Source organism: Rhodotorula toruloides (assembly GCF_000320785.1).
Source record: "Rhodotorula toruloides NP11 unplaced genomic scaffold Scaffold5, whole genome shotgun sequence".
Lineage (NCBI taxonomy): Eukaryota > Fungi > Basidiomycota > Microbotryomycetes > Sporidiobolales > Sporidiobolaceae > Rhodotorula > Rhodotorula toruloides.
Genome location: NW_015622965.1, coordinates 36,878 through 61,064, shown reverse-complemented (window position 1 = coordinate 61,064; position 24,187 = coordinate 36,878). Strand labels below are relative to the sequence as shown.

At 62.3% G+C, this 24,187-nt stretch overlaps 11 protein-coding genes across 11 annotated transcripts; 6 read left to right on the top strand and 5 right to left on the bottom strand.

Annotated features, from left to right (window-relative positions):
- Positions 1-117: 117 nt before the first annotated feature.
- Positions 118-2,454, bottom strand: RHTO_06739 (protein of DUF2838 family; the record flags this gene model as incomplete). The annotated part of the gene is made up of 11 exons (XM_016420398.1): positions 118-321; positions 380-408; positions 475-482; positions 546-670; positions 734-900; positions 957-1,057; positions 1,114-1,215; positions 1,295-1,365; positions 1,428-1,625; positions 1,714-1,738; positions 1,808-2,454. The coding sequence occupies 11 exons, from the start codon at positions 2,452-2,454 to the stop codon at positions 118-120; spliced, it is 1,677 nt and encodes a 558-aa protein (XP_016274799.1).
- Positions 2,455-2,784: 330 nt separating this feature from the next.
- On the bottom strand, positions 2,785-5,213 carry RHTO_06738 (acyl-CoA dehydrogenase; the record flags this gene model as incomplete). Its single annotated transcript, XM_016420397.1, has 11 exons — positions 2,785-2,922; positions 2,981-3,036; positions 3,118-3,190; positions 3,308-3,688; positions 3,796-3,886; positions 3,952-4,080; positions 4,204-4,318; positions 4,414-4,422; positions 4,541-4,805; positions 5,016-5,091; positions 5,173-5,213. The coding sequence occupies 11 exons, from the start codon at positions 5,211-5,213 to the stop codon at positions 2,785-2,787; spliced, it is 1,374 nt and encodes a 457-aa protein (XP_016274798.1).
- Positions 5,214-5,815: 602 nt separating this feature from the next.
- On the top strand, positions 5,816-6,055 carry RHTO_06737 (uncharacterized protein; the record flags this gene model as incomplete). The annotated part of the gene is made up of 2 exons (XM_016420396.1): positions 5,816-5,908; positions 5,975-6,055. The coding sequence occupies 2 exons, from the start codon at positions 5,816-5,818 to the stop codon at positions 6,053-6,055; spliced, it is 174 nt and encodes a 57-aa protein (XP_016274797.1).
- A 394-nt stretch (positions 6,056-6,449) lies between these two features.
- On the top strand, positions 6,450-11,066 carry RHTO_06736 (mitogen-activated protein kinase kinase kinase; the record flags this gene model as incomplete). The annotated part of the gene is made up of 6 exons (XM_016420395.1): positions 6,450-7,950; positions 8,041-9,924; positions 9,985-10,194; positions 10,251-10,526; positions 10,583-10,773; positions 10,836-11,066. The coding sequence occupies 6 exons, from the start codon at positions 6,450-6,452 to the stop codon at positions 11,064-11,066; spliced, it is 4,293 nt and encodes a 1,430-aa protein (XP_016274796.1).
- Positions 11,067-11,968: 902 nt separating this feature from the next.
- Positions 11,969-12,221, top strand: RHTO_06735 (uncharacterized protein; the record flags this gene model as incomplete). The annotated part of the gene is made up of 2 exons (XM_016420394.1): positions 11,969-12,042; positions 12,110-12,221. 2 exons carry the CDS (start codon positions 11,969-11,971, stop codon positions 12,219-12,221), a joined length of 186 nt encoding a protein of 61 aa, XP_016274795.1.
- A 402-nt stretch (positions 12,222-12,623) lies between these two features.
- On the top strand, positions 12,624-16,023 carry RHTO_06734 (glutaminase GtaA; the record flags this gene model as incomplete). Its single annotated transcript, XM_016420393.1, has 11 exons — positions 12,624-12,707; positions 12,772-12,858; positions 12,913-12,997; positions 13,050-14,057; positions 14,116-14,628; positions 14,696-14,710; positions 14,767-14,798; positions 14,866-14,949; positions 15,063-15,167; positions 15,274-15,370; positions 15,428-16,023. 11 exons carry the CDS (start codon positions 12,624-12,626, stop codon positions 16,021-16,023), a joined length of 2,706 nt encoding a protein of 901 aa, XP_016274794.1.
- Positions 16,024-16,258: 235 nt separating this feature from the next.
- RHTO_06733 (uncharacterized protein) lies at positions 16,259-17,310 on the bottom strand (the record flags this gene model as incomplete). Its single annotated transcript, XM_016420392.1, has 4 exons — positions 16,259-16,545; positions 16,614-16,874; positions 16,944-17,153; positions 17,238-17,310. 4 exons carry the CDS (start codon positions 17,308-17,310, stop codon positions 16,259-16,261), a joined length of 831 nt encoding a protein of 276 aa, XP_016274793.1.
- A 392-nt stretch (positions 17,311-17,702) lies between these two features.
- On the bottom strand, positions 17,703-18,800 carry RHTO_06732 (uncharacterized protein; the record flags this gene model as incomplete). The annotated part of the gene is made up of 4 exons (XM_016420391.1): positions 17,703-17,968; positions 18,042-18,371; positions 18,431-18,661; positions 18,722-18,800. The coding sequence occupies 4 exons, from the start codon at positions 18,798-18,800 to the stop codon at positions 17,703-17,705; spliced, it is 906 nt and encodes a 301-aa protein (XP_016274792.1).
- Positions 18,801-19,172: 372 nt separating this feature from the next.
- On the bottom strand, positions 19,173-21,070 carry RHTO_06731 (uncharacterized protein; the record flags this gene model as incomplete). The annotated part of the gene is made up of 2 exons (XM_016420390.1): positions 19,173-20,456; positions 20,516-21,070. The coding sequence occupies 2 exons, from the start codon at positions 21,068-21,070 to the stop codon at positions 19,173-19,175; spliced, it is 1,839 nt and encodes a 612-aa protein (XP_016274791.1).
- A 413-nt stretch (positions 21,071-21,483) lies between these two features.
- On the top strand, positions 21,484-22,312 carry RHTO_06730 (Spo12 family protein; the record flags this gene model as incomplete). The annotated part of the gene is made up of 3 exons (XM_016420389.1): positions 21,484-21,650; positions 21,958-22,041; positions 22,171-22,312. The coding sequence occupies 3 exons, from the start codon at positions 21,484-21,486 to the stop codon at positions 22,310-22,312; spliced, it is 393 nt and encodes a 130-aa protein (XP_016274790.1).
- Positions 22,313-22,826: 514 nt separating this feature from the next.
- Positions 22,827-23,960, top strand: RHTO_06729 (uncharacterized protein; the record flags this gene model as incomplete). Its single annotated transcript, XM_016420388.1, has 4 exons — positions 22,827-23,496; positions 23,537-23,552; positions 23,615-23,782; positions 23,846-23,960. 4 exons carry the CDS (start codon positions 22,827-22,829, stop codon positions 23,958-23,960), a joined length of 969 nt encoding a protein of 322 aa, XP_016274789.1.
- Positions 23,961-24,187: the final 227 nt, after the last annotated feature.

The window sequence follows — 24,187 nt, the reverse complement described above, 5'->3', positions numbered from 1 at the left end:
TCGCCTTCGCAACTTCCTCTCTCCGGTGCTTCTTCAACGACGGTCATCGAGCTGCGTGAGAGACTCCACTGCATCATTGAAAGATAGATCACATCTAGCTACCGTCCTCTCCCGCGCTCACACCGGCTTCTGCACCTCCCCCAACGCCTCATTCGTCGACTTGACCGCCTCCGCGTCTCCCTCCCCCGGCGCAGGGACGGCGTCGAGCGGATCAGGTATGGGCGTAGTCGAAGCGGCGGGAGTTTGTGGGGGAGGGTTCGAGGCGTAGCGGTTGAGGAGTTGTTGTTGGGCGTCGAACTCTTTGCGGAGGGCAATGAGTTCCTGCGGCGCAAGCACGGTGAGCGCGGGCTCATGTCGCCAGACTGGAGAGCGAGCGTACCTTCTGGAACCGCCGAGCGAACACTTCCACTGCGCGCAGACGGAAACAGGGTCAGCGGGGGTTCGAAGAGCTCGACTAGGGCGCGAAGGGCGTACTGTAGAACCTGCGCAGCGAGGGCAACATGTTCAGCGAGCCATTTGAGTATTGAGCAGAGATCGCAACTCACGAGGCGCCATTGTAAGCCGAGATGGCGAACAACGCGACGAGGTAGATCGAGCTCCAGATCTTCGAGTCGTACAGGACGAAGATCGGGATGAGGAGCGTGACGAAAGTGTAGATCGCTTGTCCGCCCTGCGCACTCGAGTCTACTTCAGTCTTACTGCGCTCCGTGGAGAAGGAGAAAGTCGAGCGCACCATGAAAGCCACTTCGCGCCACTGCGGCGGAACCTTGGCCGCGATCTTTCCGATCAAGCGCTTCTTGTCGTTGACCATGTACGTGAAACTCGTCGCTCGTCCTTCTTTGATCTTGGCCGCGCGGAGCTGGATGACGAAGTGGAAGTAGAGGAGTTGCCAGACGGTGTCTGCACAGGGTGGAGTTAGCTTTCGCATACTCGTGGGGCAAATGGAGAAAACGGACAGGTGACCATGCAGATTGCCATACTGCGCCAAGGATTCAGGTGCGGCAGCTCCTTGAGAGCCGGATAGCGCGCAACGGCGAGATCGTGAGGGTAGAAGTGGCTGCGCGAGCGAGCGGTCAGCCAACCATCAGGCGATGTGAGTGAAAGTCAACGCACCGAATGACGACAAAGACGAAGGGCGGGAAGATGTGGATGGCGAGCGAAATGATCTTGTCGAGTGAGTGGAAGACGAGCGAGTTGCGCCAAGTTGCGATCGCACTGTCAGCCGCAAGGGTCGACGATCAGCGAGCGCGTTCGCAAGCGGGTACGCACGACGGACGAGACCGCTCCAACTCACGTTCCGAGACTGCCGAGTGTGAGGCCGAAACACGCCTCGAAGAGCATGGGGCTGCCGGGGAAGACCCAGAGCTGCAACAAGCTCAACATCAGCATCTCTTCACACCGCGTCGAGGAAGTGAGAAACAACGCACGTAAACGATCGTGAGGAGGTTGACAAAGTAGCACAGGTCGAAGAGGAAATAGTGGTAGAGTTTGCGCTTGTATGTGTAGACGCGGTAGGGCGTGTAGACGAGCATTTGGAGCGAGTACCAGGCTGGAATCCAGGTGGGCTCGAAGCCGAGGAGGAGGGAAGAGACGAGGACGTTCATGACGCCGCAGACGAACGAGATCTGCGCGCGGAGGGGCTTCTGTCAGAATCCGTGGCTGTGCGGCCGTAGGCGCTCGAAGCGGGAGGGAGAGCAGGAAGCGCCCACGCACCTTGTCGCGCAGTCGGACCGTCTTCCTGCGGAAGCACGGAAAGCGCAACGTCAGCTCAACCTCTGGCGAAAAAAGGCCCGGACTCTGCACGCACTCTTCCTCCCACTTGACGACCAACTTGGCGATACTCTGCCTCATCCTTTCCCTGACCTCCCTGTACTTCCTCTCGAGCCTCTCGCGGTCCTTCTGGCTGAGGACCTTCCTCTCCTGCAAACTCGCCGCACCGCCCTCCCTCTCCCTCTCCCTCCCCGCCGCGAATCCCAATCCCTCACCCAAATCGAAAGCCGGCACACTCGGCAACTGAACCTTGAACGTCTCCCTCCCTCTCTGTTTCGCCTCGTCCAACAACCGATCGGCTTTAGTCTTCCATGAGACGCTCTTGCGACGCAAGGGGCGCGTGAGGAGCTCGATGTGTGCGTCGAGGACGTTGAGGAGGTCGAGCAAAGAGAGGCCGGAGAAGAGGGGGTCGTCTTCCGGTAGGTCGAACCGGGGAGAGTTGGAAGTCGACGAGGAGGAGGAACTCGACCCGCCGTTGGTCGAGTTGGTGCGTGAAAAGGCAGGTCGGAAAGGCGGTGTCAAGGGTTCGAGGGCGGGAGAAGGGGGCGAGGAAGAGGCGTATGCGGTCGCGTTGAGAGCAGGCGAGTCGGTCAATCCGAGAGTAGACGAGGCGGTTGCGGGAGTCGACGAGGCGAGTGTGCGGCGTCGCATGCCTTCTGACGTCGGGTCTGGCGGGGTGCTCATCGTTTGTGCGAGCAGTGCGAGGTCGATGGATGTGGGGAGGAGCGGGATGGGCACGTTCGAGGGGAGAGGGGCGCGTGAGGCTTGGTGGATGTGTGTGGCTAAGCAAACGAGAGGGCAGATGAGCGTACGCAAGGCCCGCGAGCGAGTGGTAGCAAAGCTCATCTCGGCGTCACCGGGGATTGCTGCTCGACTGCGAGCGACAGGGGCCACCTCTGGCCTTCCTTCTCTTCTCCCGCGCAAGTCGGGACGTGCACAAAGTCCAATGCACACAAACAGATGACACACTGCAATCAAACCCGAAAGGAAACAGATCCTCCCCACGCCCAGCGCTCAAAGCTTCGAAGCCGTCTTCTGTCCCTTCGTCACCTCCTCCTCGCGCCTGCGGAACCTCTCATGCTTCGCGCGAATCTCAGGGACCTTCTTGAGCTCCGTGCGGCCGAGTTGGTCGAGGTGGACTTCGTCGGGTCCCTATGTGCGGCGAGCGTCAGCGAGTGCGAGGAGGGAAGAGGGAGGGGAGGGGACGAACGTCGGCGTAGCGGAGGGTGCGGACTCCGGCCCACATCTGCGCGAGAGGGGTGTCCTCTACAAGTCACAAGTCGAGTGCGAGCGAGTGTCAGCGAGCGAGAATCAGAGGAAGAAAAAGGAGAGAGCGAGGGGACGCACGGCAGATTCCTTCGGCGCCGTGGAGCTGCATCGCGCGGTCGATGACTTCGTTGACGACGGTCGGGACGAAGGCCTGCCGACGGGGAAGCGTAGCGTCAGTACGCATCTGTTCAGCCTCGAGGAGAGCGCGTCGAAGAGACCCCGACGGCGCCCACCATCGAAGAAAGAGTGCTCTCGCACGCGCACGCACCTTTGCCATCCCAATCTCCCTCAACGCGCCCTTTGCCCTCTCCGGGTGCTTATCCACGACCAGCGCCGCACTGAGCACCAACAACCTAGCCTGATCAATCTTGATCCTGCACTCGGCAATGTCCCTCACGACCGTCCCGTGCTGGTACAAGCTCTTCCCAAACGTCTGCTTGCGCTCGTCCGTCGCGCGCAGGAGGGCCAACTCCAAAGCGCGCGAGGCGAGGCCGATTGAACGCATGCAGTGGTGCAAACGACCGGGTCCGAGGCGGCCTTGGATGATCTCGAACCCGCGGCCGAGACCGAGGATCAGGTTGGATGCGGGAACGCGGACGTTCTCGTACCTGACTTCAAAGTGGCCCTCCGGGGCATCGTCGTAGCCGAACTGCGCGCGATGAGGCGAGCCGAGGTCGTCAGTACACCTTGACCGTCGACTTTGGCTCTTGCGAGACGACAATAGCACGTCAGGAGAAGCGGGACGAGTGGACTCACGACCTGCATGGGGCGGACAAGCTTGACGCCCGGCGTGTCGCTCGGGACAATGACGATACTCTGCTGGTTGTACTTGTTCGCCTTGGGGTCCCTACACTCTCCGCTTTCCATCAGCGCCGCTCGGAAAGGAGGGGAATAAGGAAATGGAGGACGCACGACTTGCCCATCACGAGATGAACCTTGTTCCTCGGGTCTCCCGCGCCCGAGATCCACCACTTGTGGCCGTTGATGACCACTTCGTTGGTCTTCTCGTCGAGCACGATCGAGGTGCGGATGTTGGTCGCGCTGCGAGCCGAGCCGAGCGGAGCGAGGCGAATATCAGCGCCTGCACCGTACAGTCTCTTCTAGCGATCCCTCCCGCTCCCCGCAGCTCGAGGAACCGCACGAGAAAAGAAGGTGTGGACGCACTCGGAACTAGCGATCCCATACTCGGTCATGGCAAAGCTGCTCCTGATCTTTCCCTCGACGAGGGGCTGGAGCCACTGGCGCTTCTGGGCGTCGTTGCCGTAGCGGGCGAGGACCTCTGCTCATTGGCGAGCGAGGGGAGGAAGGGGGAGTGTGGAGGGAGAGTTAGTGAGGAAGGGAAGGGAAGGGAAGGGAGGAGGGAGAGGGACGGACCCATGTTGCCTGTGCGTCCGCAAGAGGAACAGCATCGTCGTGAGAGGAAGATGAAGAGCGAGGAGAGAAAGAGACGCCACGATCAGTCAAGGCTCGACGACGCGAAAGACGGATCACGCTCGCGCACCAGTGTCGGGTGCGCTCGAGTTAGTCGCCTCGGGCGCAACGCGAATCGCATGACCCATAATCTCCGCCATGACCGCATACTCGAGGTTACTCAACCCGTTCCCGATCTGCTGGTACTGCGCCTTGTTGGCCCACAACATCCACAACCCGCGGTCCTTGGCCTTCTGCTTGAGCTGCTCGATCACCGCCGGGTAGGACTTCCAGCGTGTCGATGGGTCGGTCGAGATTTGGTCGTGGAAGAGCTTTTCGGCCGGGATGCATTCTTCCTGCGAGTCGATGTCGACGAGGAGGAGGAGGAGAAGGGTCAGCGTTTCGCGCCCGGCGTCTCCGGGTCCGGCCGGAGAGTATTTCGAGCATCGTTGCCGTCGCTTGGGAGTCGTGGGAAGCGAACGCGAGCGGGTAGGCGAGCGAGCCGAGTCCCGGGTGGGGAAAAGAGCCCGTCGTGGCGCGTCGACGGGGAGAGGAGGAGAACGCACCTCGACAAAGGCGATGAGGTTCGCGAGAGTGTCCTTGCCGTGCTGCGAGAAGTGAGGCTGGACGAACGCCCATGCGCTGTGAGGCGAGCGAGGATGTGGGGATCAGCGAGTCCGTCGTTGGGAGACGGGTGAGCGAGAGGGAAGGGGTGGAGCGCACGCCTGTCCGATGTAGGGTACGACGGGGTGCGAGTTGTCCATTGTAGTCGAGTGTACTGCTAAAGTGTAAGGAAGAGAGAGAGGGAGAGCGAGCGAGCGGGACGAGAGTGAGCCGGGGCGAGTTGGCAGCCGGGCGCCGACGACGGGGACAAGCTGAGTAAGCAACCGTTGTACTATTCTCCATTACAAGCTACAGTTCAACTGCTACACTGGCACACACTCACTCGCCAATCACCCGCCTGACCCGCACCGCATTCGACACCGCAGCCCGCTCACTCGTCCAAGTCCACCGCACCCGCACCCACACACTCGCACTCTCGCTCTCACACGACCCGGATGGACACGCGAGCGACGTAGACAGGGCGCAGTACGTGCTGGGAGACGGGTGGGAGTGGGTCACAGAGGGCGCGACCAAGGTGCGTCGCGTTTTGAGCCCTCGGTTCGCACGAGGGAGGACGAGGGGGAGCTGATGGTTTGATGGCGCACACAGTGGACTGCAGGGACGGGATACCTCAGACGCAAGCCCCTGACGCGCTTCACACGGTCTACGGCACTCCCAGCGTCGGAGGACGACTCCCTCTCCTCCTCCTCCTCTCTGCTCGCGGACGAAGACGACCCCTCGTGCCTCACCGCTCCCTCGACGGATGACTCGCCCGAACCCTGCACCGTCTCCTTCTCGATCTGCTACTCGCCGAGCTACGCAGTCCCGGTCCTCTGGTTCGAAGCGCACAAAGCCTGTTCGTTCCCTTCTCCCCTCCCTCCTTTCTCTCTCTCATGTGCTGACGGCTTCTTTCGTTGGATAGCCGGCGCACCCCTCACGCTCTCAGACTTACGCACTTCAACAATCTTCCACTCCTTCCCCTCCCCCTCGTCCGCCTCACTAGACTCCGCATCGACCCTCCTCCCCTTCCTCTCGCAATCCGACCACCCCCTCACCACCCGCCCCGCATGGTTCCTCCACCCCTGTGAGACTCAGAACTTCGTCACTGAGGTCCTCAGCGCGCGGGACGAGGGGGAGGAGAGTGAGGAGGAGGAGGGGAGGAGGTGGTTAGAGTGTTGGTTGGCTGTTGTCGGAGCGGTGGTGGATCTGCGTGGGTAGGACATGGTGTAACGCTCGTTGTATTGCCGTCGCTTCTTGGAGAGAACGAGAGGTCGCGGTTTCACCGTCACTTCCCGTCGCCTTCCCTCGAGCAGCGATCCTTTGTCCCCTTCACAGCTTCACACACCACACACTCGCTCGCTCTTCTGGACTTGATTCCGCCACTGGCTGGTCCAGTCATGGCCACCCTCGGCCCCTCCCTCCTCTCGCACCACCCACACCACCACGCCGCCTCGCCCGCCAACTCGCCTTCGTCGCCTTCGTTCCCTCACCAGGCGCTGGGTGCGGGCTCGGCTGGCGCAGCGGGGAGGGGTGTCGAGTCTGCGCTGGGACGGACAGGCGCGGGAGGGACGGCTTCGCCTGATCCGACTCTCACGGGGGCGGTGTCGACTCCCTCCTCCTCAGGCTCAGCAGGACTAGACTATGCGTCCCTAGCCTCGTGGGACGACTCGCACGTCTCTCTCTGGCTTTCCACGACCCTCCCTCCATCAATCAGTCACACCTACGCCCCGCTCTTCGCTTCGAACGATATTCGAGGGAATGTGCTACTCGAGGTCGACCAGCAAGCGCTGAAGGAGATGGGGGTGAGGAGTGTGGGCGATAGAGTGAAGATTTGTGTGGCGGTCAAAGGGCTGAGGGGGAGGGTTGCGGCTGCGACTCGTGCGGGAGGGGTGGGCAGGAGACCGAGTGTGCTTGCGCGCTCGAGTGCGACGAGACCAACCAGTCCGCTCGTCCCTTCCTCGACCCTCTCGTCCCCGATGCTCGTACAACCTTCGCCGCCCTCGACAGCGACAGCTGGTCACGCACACTCCGCCCCTTCAACAGCCACTTCCCCCGCTCCGCCCTCTTCATTCTCCTCTGCGACCTCGCCCGCACGAAGACCTGGCTCCGCATCGCTCTCGTACTCCGCCCGCTCAATCAGCGTCGGGAACCGCATCCCCCCTCCCTTGCACCTCGCGCAGTCCAACACGGTCACGACTGGAACGAGACTCGCGGTACAGCGCAGTCCGCCTTCGACTGGGTCGTCGTCTGCCACTACTACCTCCACGGCGCCGAGGACGATAGCGACCAGTCCGAGAAGCGCGACTTTCCTGCCGCCTACGTCGCTCAACCAAGCGCGTGGAGTGGGGTCCAGCTCGTCCGGATCGGCAACGACGCGAGGGACGATCCCGCCGAGCCCGACGACCCTCACCAGCTCAGCGAGCACAAGCTCACTTTCGTTGGGCTCGCGGGGGCCCGCGACGTACGGCCATCGCAAGGCGAGTTCGTCTGCGGGTGTTGGCGGAGTCGGGGGAAGACCGCAGGTTCATCCGGTCCAGCAGCCGGTTCAAGACGTGCCGGCAGCGTCGTCGTATGCTGGACACCCTTACGCCGCTTCAGGTTCAGGTTCAGGAACCGGTCCTACCCTTCTTCCTTCGGCTATCCCACTTCCTTCTCGATCCGCTACGACTCCCGCACTACCTACGACTACCCACCCCTCCGCCCCTCTTTCCAACCTCGAAATGATGCGAAAAGCAGTCAAGTTCACTTCCGCCGATGGAGTCACCACCCGCGTCCTTGCTGTCGCGGATGCGAAAGATGGGAGGGAGGTGCTTGGGAGGGTCATGAGGAAGTTTGGGGCGAGGGAGGGCGAGGATGTAGAGGGGTGGGGGGTGTGGACTACGGAGGTCAGCGGGGCGGGTGCGTTCGCGTTTGTCTCGAGCTCGGCTTTCGTTTTCGCCGGAGGAGAAGAGGAGAAGCTGATATACTTCGCTGGGACCGGCCGCACAGCCCGCCTGTTGACGGAACACGAGCTGTACCAGATCTGCCAGAACGCCTCGGCGCCCGAGCGGACGCGCGGCCTGATCGTCCGGCGCCACCACACGCTCCCGCCCGCCTCCTCGACCTCGATCACCCTCTCGACTTCGCCGCCAACCGGCACATTCCCCTCCACGCCCTCCTCACCCTCCCAGCCTTCCTTCTCGACTTTCTCCCCCTCCCAGTCCGCTGCACTTGCCAACAAACGCGGTCGAAAACTCCAGTGGGTCTTTGGAGAGTCGCACGCCGTGACGGCCGACTCGTCCCGTCCAGGCGGGACCGCCGCCTTCCCCTCTTCGCGCGGTGCGAGTCCGACGAGCCCCAACTATCTCGGGATCGAGATTCCGAGGATGGGAATCGAGCCTGCGAGTGGGGACGAGTACGATGCGTATGAGGAGGACGACGACGAGGCTGAGGTGCTTGTCATCGCTGACGGGACGGGCGCGGGCAAGGCGGATGCGAGGGGCAAGACGAAGCTCAACCGCGCCAGTACGGTCAGCGTCATGAGTGGACTTGAGGCGCCGGACTGGGCCAGGGATTACTACGGCGCTGGAGAGCGCGGGCTTGACCCGGCTTCGTCGCCGGAGAAGGAGCGCGATGCGTATCCTCTCAGGAGAGGAGGACAGGAGAAGTCGCCTTACTCGCCGCCGCAGCGGACGAGTTCGAGGAGGATCCCGCCTCCGACGTTCGTTCCCTCCGACGCCGTATCGGTTGCTGCGCAGGTCGCCCGCCCAGCGCGCGAAGTTCCGCCTCCCGCCGTCCGACCAACGAGTACCATCAACCCGAACGAAGGACGCAGCTCGTTACTGCCCGACTCGACGCGCAAGCTGCGCAACTTCTTCGGCCAGCGCCCGCCGTCGGAACTCATCACGACGCACTTGACCGAGTACTTCCCGCTCGGCCTGCGGGGCGGTCAAGGGGACAAGAGCGAGCGGAGGTTGCTCAGCAAGCAGGTCAGGGCAAGTATCAGGAAGAGCATGTCGGCTGCAGCGGGAGGGGTGCTCGTTCCCGGCTCGGGCGGGATCGGCAGGCGCTACTCGAACGCGAGTCTGGCGAGCAGGGTCAGCAGGACGCGCAGTCGGTTGCAGCCGCACGGGTCGTCGCCGCCGCCTGCGGTCCCAGGCGAGACATCCTGGGAGCGGGAAAAGGACGCGCCGATCAAGGAGCTGGCTGAGGAGGTCGCGACGCCTACGACCGCCACGAGCCGGTTCAGCGGGTCGTCGAACGGCTCGAATGGGTCGCCGGCCAGCGAGGTGCACATCACGAGCTCGTCGTTGCCCGCTGGACTCGCTGCGAGCTCGAGCGCGTCAGTCAGGACGGGCGGGCGGTCGCCACGCAGCTCGAGCGGCAGCATGCTCGACCCGCCAGACGAGGCGGCCGAGGACGCCGGGCTCAGCCAGTCGCCCGGGTCGACCTCGATGCTCGCGCTCAACTCGTCCGCGTCGTCGACTTCGACGTCCACCTCGGCGACCGATCAAGCCGACACTCGCTCGCTCGCATCGTCCCTCGCCGCGCCGACTATCGGCAGCCGCCGCCTCTCACGCCGCATGTCCCGCATGTCGGCTTCCTCTCGCCTCAGCGTCGGTGCGCAGAGCTTGTGGGAGCGCCGCAGCAAGGACAGCGACGCGGCGAGCATCATCACCGTCGACGAGGTCACTGCCGAACTCGAGACGAGGCGGGCGAGCGGCGTCAGCTGGCGCAAGGCGGGTCAGGCCGGCGACAGTGACAGCGACGCCAGCGATGACGAGGCGAGCGACTTTGACGCGGGCCTGAGTGACGAGGGTGACTTGAGCGACGAGGTGGAGGACGACGAGACGAGCGAGGAGGAGGACGAGCCCGGAACCGCCAAGCCCGAGTGTGCGTTTCGCGGCTCTCATTACGCTCCTCACGCAATGCTGACGGCTTCTCGACCCGCAGCCAAGGGCATGAAGTGGATCAAGGGCGCGCTCATCGGCGCCGGCTCGTTCGGCTCCGTCTACCTCGGCATGAACCCGATGACGGGCTCGCTCATGGCCGTCAAGCAAGTCGAGCTCCCGACGGGCAAGACGCACAACGAGGAGCGGAAGAAGGGCATGCTCGAGGCGCTCGAGCGGGAGATCGAGCTGCTCAAGGACTTGCAGCACGAGAGCGAGTCCGCTTCCACAGCTTTCCGTTCGGCGTCCCGCTAACGGGACCCTCCGCAGACATCGTGCAGTACCTCGATTCGTCGATGGACGGCCAGCATCTCAACATTTTCCTCGAATACGTCCCCGGCGGATCCGTCGCCGCGCTCCTCCAGAACTACGGCGCCTTCGAAGAAGCGCTGGTCAGCAAGTTCGTGCGACAGATCCTCACGGGTCTCGACTACCTCCACGAGCGCGAGATCATCCACCGCGACATCAAGGGCGCGAACATTCTCGTCGACAACAAGGGCAACATCAAGATCTCCGACTTTGGCATTTCGAAGAAGGTCGAAGACAGTGCGTTGCGCTCGTGCTCCTGACAACTCGCAGTGGCTGACACCGCGCGCGCGCAGCCCTTCTCACCGGCGCCAAGGTTCACCGCCCGTCGCTGCAGGGTTCCGTCTATTGGATGGCTCCCGAGGTCGTCAAGCAGACGGCGTATACGAGCAAGGCCGACATCTGGTCGCTCGGCTGCCTCGTCGTCGAGATGCTTACGGGCGCGCACCCATGGGCGAACCTGACGCAAATGCAGGCCATCTTCCGAGTGCGTCGCCGCGCCTTCACCCACTCGCGCCGCATCTTTCGCTGACCGTAGACGTCCCGCAGATCGGCTCATCCGTCCGACCAACCGTACCCGACGACATCTCATCCGAAGCCGACGACTTCCTCGAGCAAACCTTCGAAATCGAGCACACCGATCGCCCTTCCGCGAAAGAGCTCCTCCAGCACGGTTTCATCCGCGACCCCGACGCTCTCGCCGCCAGCCAGCAGACGCCAACGCGGGCGACGTTCAGCCAAAACGGCTCGGACAACGGGTCCAGCAGCGGTGGGTCGTGAGGCGACTTCGAGGAGCGGTCTCGCAGGCGAGTCGTCCCGTTCGCCCTTGTCTTCTGCTATCGTTTTGCATCCTTTCCTTGTTGCCAGTAATTATCGATCTTTCGCCTCTTCAACCTGGTCTGCCGTCGTGGGCCGCTCGCTCCATCTTCGTCGTCTGCTGCTCTCTCCCTCTTCGCCGCGGTTGAACGAGCTTCCCGCTACCGCTTTGGCTTCCGCACTTCATCAAGCGATCCTCAGCCGAATACATGCGACTTGACGTTGCGAACTTCGCCTCGCGAGCCATTGCGTCCTCCTCCGATGACCTTCCTAACCTCCGCGAATCGTGATCGTACGCCTGGCTGCCCTCTCTCTCGATGAAGTCTAGCCTGGGCTGACGTTTCCTGCATTGCGCAGGACGATCTGCGAGGCAAGGAATCGCGAAGCGGTTCGATGGGGACGGCGTTTGCCGGACGGGAAACCCTTCTCTCGATGCTCGCGAGTCGCTGCCTCTTGACGCTATCGCTGATTGAAAGCGTTACCTTGTGACCTGCTCTTCGAAAGCTGGTGATGTCAGTCCGTGGGTACAAGAAGCCCGCCCCGCTCGTTTCGCTTCTCTCTCTCTCCTTCACCACACTCGCACTTCACTCGACCACACCCACCCCACCACCCAACTAATCAATCAATATGGTGCGCTCATTCCCCTTCTCTGCTCGCATCCATCAGAAGCTGACTGCCTCGGTCTTCTTCCGCCCTCGACTCCGCCTTCTCCTCCTCTCCTCCTCCTCCCCTCCGCCTCTCCTCTCATCCCTCGCCTCGCCTCCTTCCTCCTCACCTTCATCGGCTAACTCGCCCATTAGTCTGACGGCGACGCCCGCAAGTCTTCTGAGCACGGTTTCGGCGGCGACCGCGAGTTCGCGTCGGAGATGGGCAAGAAGGGCGGCTCGACCCAGCCCGACGAGGTCTACAAGCCCTCGGAGCACGGCGGCCTCAAGAAGAAGTGCGTTCACTCCCTTCACCGTCGTCGCCTCCGAGCCTTGGCTGACCTCGACCCTCTTCTCCCACAGCGGCGAGCCCGACAAGCGCATGAACTCGGGGCACGGCTTCGGCGGTGACCGCGAGCGCGCCTCGGAGATGGGCAAGCGCGGCGGTGCCAAGACTGGCGACGACGAGGAGTAAACGCTCCACCTCGACACCCGCTCCTTCGCGCCGACATGGTTTACCCCTCCTCGGTGGTGTTGTAGCGACTCCCCTACCACCTTGTACTGAAACAAAGCAGTATCTAGCACACCTCGAGTCCATGGCGAGTTGCTTTCCTGCGAAAAGGCTCTTGCGATGGCTCTCCTCCTCGCCAGCGCTCTCGCTCACCCTGCGACCGCTCGCTCAACGCATTGCTCTTGCTGGCTGTCGTCTCGAGGAGCTGCTCTTGTCGCTAGGCGTCGTACTCGCCAACTCCGTTCATCTTGCTCGTCTCCGCCTTCCGCTGGCGTCGCGACGCGCAGCAAGTTCCGGTTCTCATCTCGCTTGGCCTCTTTCCCCTCCGCTCGAAGCTCGCCCGCTCTTGCTGCTGCTTCTGTGAGGATGCTGCTGCGAGCGCTGACCGCCCTCGTGCTCGCGGCGGCCACCGCGCCCGCTCTGCCGGACGAGACGGACTACACACCGATCGTGCGTCCTCTGGCGAGTCCTCTGGTCGTTGCGCATGCTGACGAGCTTTCAACGATGCTCACAGGTCGTTCCACTAGCAGTACGGTCGCCCTACGTCGGAGCGTACTTGACTGGTCGGCAGGACAAGAACCTCGCAACGATGGACCCGCATGTTCGTCTCGTCTCCTTCGCTTGCGCCATTCCTTGCTCACCTTGCCACCCGCAGTTCTGGACGACGATGCCGCTCGGCTGGAAGGGTTTGCTGCGGGTGGATGGCGAGACGTGGAACTGGATGGGCAACTTGACAGACTGTTCGTCCTGTCCTCCCTCGTTGAGACAAATTCGCTTACCTTGAACTGGCAGGGCCTGCTGCTGTTAACGCATCTGTACGACATACGGCCGCCGAGACCGCTTTCACCCTGACGAATGACCCTCCTACCGTCGCCCTGCACGCTTCTTTCCTCTCTCCCGTCACTCCCGCCGACATCTTCCGCCAATCCGTCCCGTTCTCGTACCTCCACCTCACCGTCGAGTCGCTCGATGGCCAGCCGCATGAAGTCGAGGCGTACAGCGAGATCAACGGTCTGTGGCTGGCAGACGAGGAGGACGAGCAGATCGAGTGGGAGGCAGTCGAGCGAAAGCAGGAGGGCTGGACGGGTCTGCGCTCACGTCTACGGAATCAGCGGATATTTGAGGAGGCGTATAAGAAGGATCCGTTTTCAGGCGAGTTGGTCTCGACGGATCGGATCTTGCAGGGCGACGTTTGGTACGCGGCGAAGACGCCCGCTGCGTCGCCCATACGGACGACCTTCTCTGCTGGCGGCGACGCGAAGCAGACTCGGCGGACATTCGCGCAGACCGGCGGTTTTCCCGCCACCAGCAATTCGACTTCGCCCCGACCTATTCGGTCTCGATCGTCGAGCAACTCCTCCCTCATCATTGACGAACCCGTCTTCGCCTTTTCTCACACGTTCGGCCGTGTCTCTCCCTCGACGCCCACCTCACATCGCTCCGCCCTTCTCGCCATTGGCCATGTCCGCGACCCTCTCGTCCGCTACATGGCCGGCACCGCCGACTCTCCTCGCCTTCTCCACCTCCGCCCGCTCTGGGCATCGACCTTCCACACAGTCGAACACCTCCTCAGCTGGTTCCTCGACGACTACTCAACCGCGAAAGATATGAGCGACGCGTACAATTCGAAGCTCTACGCCGATGCACGAGCGGTCGAGGACCAGGAGTACGGGCATGTTGTCGCTATCAGTACGCGGCAGGTCTTCATGGCACTTGAGCCGGTCTGGGACGAGTCGGGGAGCACGGAGGCGGGCTTGGTTGCGTGGAGTCCGATCACGGGCGAGCCGATTCCTGCGATGGGTGCGTTGACGCTGCACTCGCTCGTGTCACGCTTGACTAACGACATCCCATCACGCAGTCATGCTGAAGGAGATCAGCTCGAACGGCAACGTCCAGACAGTCGACGTGATCACGCCCTTCCTTCCCTTCCTCCTCTACTCCTCGCCGACGCTCCTCCCTCTCCTGCTCGAGCCGATCTACCGGTACATGTCGACCGGTCTGTACATGCCCACCCCGCCAGCGCACGACCTCGGCGACCACTACCCAAACGCGACTGGTCACAACGACTTCCTCTACCCCGGCCTTCCGATCGAAGAAGCAGGCAACATGCTTGCCCTCGCTCTCGCAGGTATGCGGGTCTCGCGACCGTCCATCGCGCCACTCGCAGTGCACCAGCGCCTGCTGCACTGGTGGGACGGCGTCGGTTCGGATGCTCGACCGCCCGTTGGCTGGGAAGCGGAGGTCGGAGTTGGGCGGGATCATCGCAGAGAGGGAGCGAGGATGGCATGGGCGCAGGCGAGGGAGTACTATCCGCTCCTGAAGCGGTGGGCGCAGTACCTCGAGGAGAACAGCTTGTTCCCAGGCAACCAGCGTGCGTTCCGCATTCCCGCTTCCGCCGATAGGAGTGCTTGCTGATGTTTCGATTTGCGGTCCTGCAGGCACGACGGACGATTGTAAGGCCCAGCTCGCCTCGCTTCTGCTTACACCCTGCTAATCCTCCCCCTCGCAGTTTTCGGCGCCGCTCCGAACCAGACGTCGCTCGTACGCTCTTGTTCTCGCGCTTCGTATTCCTCTCATGCACGGGATTGACTCAAAGTTATGTTGGCAGGTCATCAAGGGCATCGTCGGCTTGAGGTCGATGAGCGAGATTGCGCACAACTTGGGCGAGTACGCAGACCGCGATCACTTCAAGGTGAGTCGGATCCTCCTGCTCTCGTCACTGCTATGCAATCAACGCCACCAGCGAGCGTATCGCCTTCACGCAATCCCGGAGCGTACGATTGACCCCTTCTTCGCGTTGCGCAGAGCGTGTCGGAGCGATTCCGCGAGCAGTTCCTCGAACTTGCCGTCTCGGCCGACAAGTCGCACCTGCTCGGCCAGTACAACAATCAGAGCAGCTGGGTGATGCACGTGAGTCGCATCGCTCTGTTCGTCTCGAGCTGCGTATCTCGCTTATCTCGCGACCGAAGTGTTGGCGGAGGCCCGAATACGACACGCTGACGCACTCGCATCGCAGTACAACCTATACTTCGATCGCCTCCTCTTCACGAACGACTACGTCTTCTCTGAGGAGATCTACGAGATGCAGGACCGCTTCTACCCGACCGTCGCCGGTGCGCTCATCCACCTCACCTCGGCAGCCCAGGCTGACCCGAAGAATCCGCCCGCAGAACCCTTCGGTCCACCACTCGACTCCCGCTTCAAGACTCGAACAAAGACCGACTGGCTCGCCTGGACCGCCGCACTCTTCCCTCGCTCCTCACAGTCGCGCTCGCTTCTCCACTCCGCCCTCGCCCGCTACTTCCGCCAATCGAAGAACGCAGTCTTTGGCGATTCAATCACGCCGCAGGAAGGCTGGAGCGTCGGTTTCCTCAGTCGACCCGTCGCTGGCGGACACTACGCGGCACTCGGACGCGAAGTGATGGAGCGGGCGTGGGAGCAGCGGCAGCGGGAACAGCGGGAGAGCGAGAGTCGAGGGACGTTTTGGGCGACCGTCCTCAGTGCTGGCGGCGCTGGTACCGGCTTCGTCGTCTGGAGGTGGTTGAAGCGACGGCGAGCGCGGAGTGGTTACGTTGGACTTGGCGGACGAGGCACATCAGGCGGTAGGAGAGGGAGCGAGGGAATCTGGTTGGCCGAGAGTCCCCGGAGCGTCTTCGAGCTAGACAGCGTGGAGGACGACGAGGAAGACCGGTCCGACGACGATGAGCGGCGGCGGAAAGGCGGATTTGACGAGGATGACGACGGAGAGGGGCTGAGTGTGCGGTGAGTAGGCGACACGGAGCTTGGGAAGGCTCGGACTAGTAACTATCGCATCTCGCATCGTTGGCAACCGTCTTGCGCCTCGTCTGCTCTCTCTCTCTCTTTCTCTCTCTCTCGTCCTCCCTCTCATTCAGACGGGTGAATTGCGCAGCGCGAACAGTCACAGCGAGGAAGGGAAAAGGTGACTTGGGAATGCAGGAGGAAGGGAAGTCGTGTAACGCCATACTGCGCTGCGCCAAAGTCTACTGCTGCCTGAAGAGCATATGCGGCTCTACAACTGTGCTGCGACTGGTCGGTTCGTGTGGCGAGAGAAACTTGATGGCGAAGTGGAAGGGCGTGTTCAGATTGGAGCCGTGATAGAGCGTGAGGATGTGGATCGTGTAGGTTGGGCGCCATTTGTCGCCGTGCTCGACAAGTGCAGACGGGTCGTGCCGAACCCTGCCGTGCCGAGTCTCTTCGAACGGTCCCAGCATCCGCCAAATGACCCGATGGAAGTGGCCCTTGAGCGTGAACGAGTTGCTGTCGCTTACTGTGAAGGGCGTGCCATTCTCAGACTTAGGCTGTGTCAATGATGCGCGAGAGACTCACAGCGATCACTTGCCGAGTCGACCGTCCAGGGTTGCCCGCCGCCATACCTTCCGCTTCGCCAGTCCTCGTATGCCCTTACGTAGATCTGTTGGTGCGTGCTGCTCCACTGTAGCTCGGGGAACGGCCCCGAGACTTCTGTCGACTGGTGGACCGGTGAGACCGCCGGATCGTTGACCCAAATCTGCGGTCCGGCGCCCTGGACGTAGTAGTTGTCGATGAGGAACAGCGGAGTCGTCATAGGCGAAGCGGTGCAGAAGAGCGGGTCGCGAGCTTCCGTATAGAACGTGAAGAACATCAGCGAGAGAGCCGGATACAATTATTGCGAAGCGAAGAGCGCACCTGTCCTGCCGGAACCACGAGCGAGAAGCTTTACCTCGGGCTCGAACCAATGCATGAAGTCGATCTCGTGCTTTCCGCACAGGACCGTGTGCCAGAAGCGCATGTACCTGTGCACGACGTCGGGAAAGTTCTGTCGGACAAAGTTGCCGGGCGTCTGCGCGACGGGGACGGGGTGGACGGGCGAGTTGAGCGTCGGCATCGTGTCCTCCTCTGTGGCAAGGGGCACCGGACGCGTTGTCAGCCAAGCCTTGGGCAACAGCTTTGCGGAAGCACTGGAGAATGGAAGAGACGCACCTTCGTGTACTTCGTAAGCCTCGCGGCCGGGGCTCAGGTGCGTGAACGCAGCAAAGATGTCTTCGTCATCCATCGGTCGCGTAGCACAGACGCTCAGTTCACGGCGCTTGTGTGAGAAGGAAAGAGAGAGAGGAGTGAGAACCGAGAACGACCCCAAGCGGGAGGGCGGCAAGTCCGCGGACAGCGAGGAAGACAAGCTCCGACAGCACAGCCTCGCTTGTCAAGGAAAGCCCGCAGCGGAGAAGGCGACGCGATGAAGGGAGATGAGGGGGCGGAGGACGACATACGGCGACACAGCGGTTGACAGCCGTACGCTCTGTAGCCTCGCCACATAGAGCGATCTTGCTGCTTGCTTTGCGATTGCGAAGCACTCTCGAGCACGCAAGACGAAGGGAGAAAACAGACTTGAGAAGGTCGACCAAAGTGCGCAAGTACGTCTCCGCCTCCCGCCCCTCCCTCACGCGTCTACCTCAACACCGCGGCCGACTCGCCTGCGGCCCTCGATCCGGGCTCATGAAGTCCCAGGACCTTGATGCCAAAGTGGACGGGGAGTGGTGCTGAGGCGTGCCAGACCTTGAGGAGGTGGAAAGTACTGGTCGGGTGCCAGATTTCGCCGTGCTCGACGAGCACTGAGGGGTCCTGCTCGACACCGTGCGCATCGAACGGACCCATCATACGCCAAGCGACGCGCTGGAATGGTCCTTTGAGAGGGTTTCGTTGCGCCTCGGTCACTGTACAAGGAGGAGAAGAAAGAATATCAGTCCGCGACATACGCACAGAGAGAGAGGTAGGGAACCCGCTCACGGTGCGGACTGTCCGAATCGATTGTCCAGCGTTGCGTATACTCGGGCGCTGCGCCATACCGTCCGTTCGCCCACTCCGCATACTGCTTGTGAAGGACTCCCCGCCGTTGGCCCGTCTGCGCGTCGTGCCCAAAAAGAAAGTCGAGCCTGGGGTAAGGGGCGGAGACGTCCGCGGTTCCGTGACTCGGCGTCCCGACGTTGGCAGGATCCTTGGCGATCCAGATGAGCGGGCCGGCGTTGGGGAGGTTGAAGCGATGGCGCGGACCGTTGTCGACAAGGTAGATCTTGTTCGTCAACATGGGCGATACGGTGAAGAGGTGCGCGGACCGTTCTGCGCAAGGGCAAGTGTCAGCACAGCCAGGTTTGCGTCCTTCAGCCTGTCCCGCGCACCGGTCATGCCGTCACCTGGCGCCATACGGGTCATCGTAACCAGTCCCTTAGGCTTCTCCGGTTCCCCGAGCCTGCACACGACCGTCTGCCAGCACCTCAGGTACTGCCAGACGAGGTTCGGCAAGCGCCGATGCAACAACTGGTCGGGAGTCATAGCGACCGGTGGAGAGGCCTCGCCAGCCGTGAGTGCCATCTGCAACGGAACGGGAGCCGCTTCGTGCACCGGCGCATCTGCCCACGTCGCGAGTGAGTCGTGAGGTCTCGAGCAAAAGGAGATGCGGGCGAACTCACCTTCGAGCTCCTGCTGGCGCGCCCGGCTGATGCGTGCAATGTCGTCGAAATTGTTCGCCCAGTGCGGATAGTGGGACATTCCACGGAAACGGGTAGCACGAGTGTAATACCGGGGAGCAAAGGAAGGAAGAGAGCGAGAAGGAAGAGACAGTCGAACTCGAGGTGCGAGCGCTCCAAGAAATCCGCGGACCGTCGTGTTCTCGAACTCGGGCCCGAGAGGGGGGTAGGAAGAAGGACGGCAAGTCCGTCGGAGGCGATAAAGAGGAGTCGAAGAGGCGGTGTCGAAGGGAATCTAAATAACAAGCGAGGCCTGACGAGCGCGACGACTGACGAGAGCAGGCGGTACTTCAAGCATGGGTGGCTCCAGTCGAGTCTTGGTTGCGACGTCGCGACGTTGCGAGAGAAAGTGGCGACGACAGCTCCGTCCCGCCCGTCGAGTAAATCGAACCGCTCAAAGCCCAACGTCCGAACCCCAGTCGCTCCCGCCGTCCTCGTCCTCCTCCGTCCATGCATCATGATCCAGCGCATCCTCGTCCCCCCACTCGCTCGGGTCGTCCTCCTCCTCGGAGTCCGTCCCCTCGTCCTCGAGCAACTCGCATTCGATCCCCTTCGCATGGCAGTACACCTCCAAGCTCTCCACCTGCGCCTCAGTGAGCGCCGCATCGTGCTTGACTTCGACGCGCTTGAGCGTCTGCCCGTGGAGGGCGACGAAGCGCTCGATGTCGGCGTAGGAGACGGCGGGGCAGAATCCGAGTCCGAAGGTGCGGATCGGGCACTGGACGAACGATTCGAGGAGGAAGGCCGACTCGTGTTGCGTCGAGATGACGAGCGTGTCGAGACGAGGGAGGGAGACGTGACGACCGACATACTTTTTGTTGTCCTGCTCGACGTTCGTGTGCGGAACTTCGTCGATGTCGAGGCATTCGAGAGTCGAGGAGAACTTGTGAATGAGGTCCCAGAAGGATGGGAACGAGAGGTCTTCGGCTGAAGCGAGGGCGAGAACCCGCAACGGGCACCGCCAGTCAAGCGCGGCAAACTCGTCATTGACAAAGGTCCCCTCTTGAAGCGTGAGTATCTCGAGTTTGTCGAGCCGCTCGAACGCGCGGAAGAGGTCACGTCGCATGTCGTACGTGCCGGTCGGGGCGAAACAGTCGACGTGGAGTCGGACGAGGTTCGGGCACACAGCGAGGATCGAGGCGAGGTCGCCTTCTGTCGTGTAGCCTTCGTCTTCGCCGTTGACGACGAGCGTCAGGTCAACGAGCTGGTGCGCGAGGTGCTTCTTGACCGCTTCGAGGGCGTGGTCCGTGATGTAGAGGAGCTTCTCGAGGTCCTCCTGCGCGGCAAGTCCGTCCAGACCGGACGCCCACTCCGGGTACGACCTGGGGCACGTCTCGCAGTTGAGCTCGATGACGTTCGGGCAGAGCCGCACGACTTCGGCGAGTAAGAGACTCCTCGTGCGCAACTCGCGAATGCCCGGCAAGAGCGGGCGGCCCTCCACGTCCGTCGTGCCGACGCCGCCAATCCGCTCGGCTTCCTCAACAACGCGGCGGTGAATTCGCGAGATGGGGCGGAATGGGTCGTGAGAGCCGAACCCTGGACCTTCCGGGTCGAACCGCAGCATCCGGTCGTCGGCCTGGCCAAACTCGAGGACCTTGACGTGCCGCGCGTGCTTGGGTAGGATCAGGTTGATGCAGTCGATGATGGACTCGTTCGACCGGTCTTCAAAGTCGATGGCCTGCTCGGAGCAAGGCTCGTCAATTCTCTGCGAGTAAGACGGAGGATGATCGCACGCACCTCCCACATGAACGGGTTCGCGAGCTCGTTGAACTCGCGGCTGACGAGCGAGAGCGCGACGATACCCGACTCGTATCCCTGCGCCGCGCCGACCTCCATGAGATGGTCGCGCATCTTTTCGAGCGAGGCTAGCGTCGGGTTTCCGGTCTCGTCCAAGTCGGCATCGACCTGCTCCTGCAAGTTCTTCCACGCTGCTTTGTCCCTCCGCACCTGCTTGAGCGCCTTCTCCCTCCACCTGCCACTCGCCTCGTCCTCGCTCGGCTCCTCATCACTGATCGTACTCCCGTCCTCCTCCTCGCTCTCACTGTCATCCTCCCAATCATCTTCCCTCGCCTCCATATCCACCTCCGCAACCTTCCTCACGATCAGCGCCTTCAACTCGGGCGGCAAGTTGGGCAAGCACGCGAGTTTGCGGTCGGGATCGAAGGGAGGGGCGGTTGAGGTGGAAGGAATGGGGTCGGAGTCGGTTGTTGAGGGAGCGGGGCTGGGTAAGGGATAAGGGCGGTGGGTAGAGTCGGACCGGGAACGGAGGGCGTTCAGGCGGGGGCGGGGCATGGCGAGAGAGGCGTGGGTTGATGAGGATGAGAGCGTGTGGAGTTCGAGGTGGCGGCGACGGGAAGCGGTGCGGCCTCTGTTGGGACTCTAATCGGTCTGTAGCAGTCTATCGAGCCCAGTCACAGCAGGTCCTGGCGGTGTGAGCGGAGTGGACGAGTGCAAGAGCTGTTGCTTGCTCGACGACGAGGCGGTCTCCCTCGCTTGAAGCTGGACTGGCGCAGCGACAAGGGCTTGCAGAGCTTGATGAATGCCTTGCGAAGTCCAATCAGTCGTGCAGGATGGCCGCAAGCGAGAGAAGGCGGCTGCTGACAGGGGGACTCTTCGTCTTTGCCTTTCGCTGGGCGAACCTTCATTCAACTTTCCTCTCCCTTCTGCTCTTCACGCTTCTAGACGCTCACAAAACACACACAGCCATGTCTGCACCCACCTTCGAGATCACCACCGCCTCGCCCGCGCACTCGTCGCACTCGACCGCGTCCACCGAGTCCATCCAGCCCATGCACCAGCAGCAACCCAACCAAAACCAGCAGCAGCCGCTCGGCGCAAAGAGCTTCCTCATGAAGAAGATGGCACAGGCTGGGTGAGTGCGCGCTTCGTCTCGTGGTGGTGTGGGCGCGCGCAGGTCGGCGAGGACGGATCGTTCAACTTGGTGAATTGCGGCTGACCAACGTCGTTTCCTGCGCTCCTTGCACGCCCGTCCCTCTCCGACGCCGCAATTCGATCGGTCTGTGCTTGTTCTGTGTCCCCACCACCTTCGTCACGCCCACCGACCTTCGCCTCCTCGTCACCTTCCTCGTCGTCCCTCCGAACTTCGCCGCCTCTGCTATGTGGATCTCCGCAATTTCCCCCCACCCTCTACCTTGAATGGCACTCGGCGCACCCAACAGCGGCGCCTTCCACTCCCCCACGGACGCCATGGTCTCGCCCTGCACCAAGAAGCTCGCGCAGAGCAAGCAGCGGCACTTTACCAAGTGCGTTCCCCCGCTTCGCTCTCTCCTTGCTTTTCCGACGTGCGATCACAAGGCGCATTGCCGAGTCGCCGCGCGTCGAGGTCGATAATGCGAGCGAGCGGAACTGACAAGTCCTCTACGCGCGCACAGGGGCAAGCCTCTCTCGCTCTCGTCGTCCTTCCAAGCCCAGCAGCAGCAGCAACAACAGTCCGGCAACGGCGCGGCGCAGAAGAAGCCCTCGGGACTCGGACAGTCGTCGACCCTCGGGTCGGAGAACGAGATGCCCTTCTAGGCTGTCCTTGTCTGAACTCGTTGAAACGGTTCCGTTCGTTGTATCACCATCTTCTTCCTTACCTCTTATCCCACCCCTCTGCGCTCTCATGAGTCGCGCAGGTCCTTGTCTGTCATTACTTCTTCGCTCGTTGTGCTCTTCCCCTTCCCTTCACACCCCTCGCCTCTCCTCTTTTCGCGTCGACACACCCTCGAGCTCTACACACCGACTAGCGCCCCCTCTCCCTTACTCCACATCTGGCAGCTCTTCGAATCACTTCTCCTCTCCTCCTCGCTCTCTCGCACTCCTGCAACTTCACTTCGCACTCAGCTCCTCTCGCGAGTCCGGTTCTGCTGAGGTGTCTACGTTCCAGCCAGCACACGCCAGGCTGCTCGAGCTGAGAGCGGCCTCTTTGCTGTCGTCGCCTGCGAACTGCTCTTGACGCTCTCCCTCTTCAGCTCACCGTGTCTCCTGGGCTCTGCTGGTGCCGCTGCTGGGTCGGTAGACCTCACAAAGTTACACACGCACCCACACCATGTCCACACCCGACCCGTCTCACCACGACCCCTCATCACCCAACCCGCTCGAAGCCAACTCGTACTTCTCGCCCGGCGCCTCGCCAGCCCTCTCCGCCTCTGCAGACCCACTAGATCCCTTCGACCCCTCCTTCGCGCACCCTCCCTCCCCCGGAGCAAGCAGCACCACCTCCTCTTCCGTCGTCGACTCGCTCGCGGGCGCTCCGTACGCAGACGTAGAGGCGCGAGCACTAGAGTTCCTCTCTGCTTCGCCGCCGAGCACGACGCCGGATCCAGGATTCGGGTGGAAAGACATCCCCTCTCGAATTCGCGCACCAGTCCCTCCAACCGACGTCGACATCGACGTCGACGAAGCCCAATCACGGGCGATCGACTACCTCCGCAAGATGCTTGACGAAGCAGAACGCGACGAATGGATGTACGAGACGCCGGCTGTGTTTGGACCGCCCCGGGCTGTAGGGGTTGAGGAGTCGAGGTTGGCGGGTCGGGAGGCGGTTGGACGTGATGCGCTGGATGTGGAGAGGGGGTGGACGGATAGGGCGTTCAATATTGAGCGGTGGCAGGTTGAGGGGTTGGGCGGTCGCGAGACGGGGTTTGACGAGGGACTGGCAGGGTTCGAGGGGTTTGAGACGGGCGAGGAGGGAGCGAGGTTTGCGGAGGGCGAGGTGGGTGGGTTCGTGTGAGCGGAGTGCGCGACGAATGCTTGAAGAGAGCAATCTGCCCAGGTGCGTCGCCCGTCCGCTCGCTGTCGAGTTTCTGCGTCCAGCCTGACCTTTTTGGACCGCAGCGTCTACAGTACTCGCTTGCGACCTCGTGAGACCCCTCCGACGACAGAAGTCTTCACTCAAGTCGCCCTTCCCTGCCGAAGTTCGACGAAAACAACGCCTCGACAACCGCAAGCCAGCTTCCCCCGACGAGCCGCTGCTGAAGTGCACGAGATTGGGGAATCGAAGCGGTGCGTTATCCTCTTTGCGTGCTTGCGGTTATCAGCAGAAGAGACTGACCCTCCTCGAGCCAGACCTAGCCAAACCGGCCCGCCTGATCCGCCTGGCCTCGCCTCCGTCGACCTCATCCCGACTCCTGCCGTACCACCATCCACGACAGTACCCACGCGCGTCGTCTCAGCTCCCTGATATCGCGCCCGAAGAGCGGAGCAGTCGAACGGCTCGCGCGGACGAGAGGCCGCTCACGGAGGGATCGCGTACGCTCGATGGAAGGGTTGCAGCAGCGACCAGGAGAGGGAGGAGCTATGAAGTGACAACATGGGTGTGCGTGCGATACGAGCAACCAGACCGAGAGGAACCCGGGAAGCGACGGGAGAGGGAGGTGACCGAGAGCGAGAGGCGAAGGAGGAGAGCGG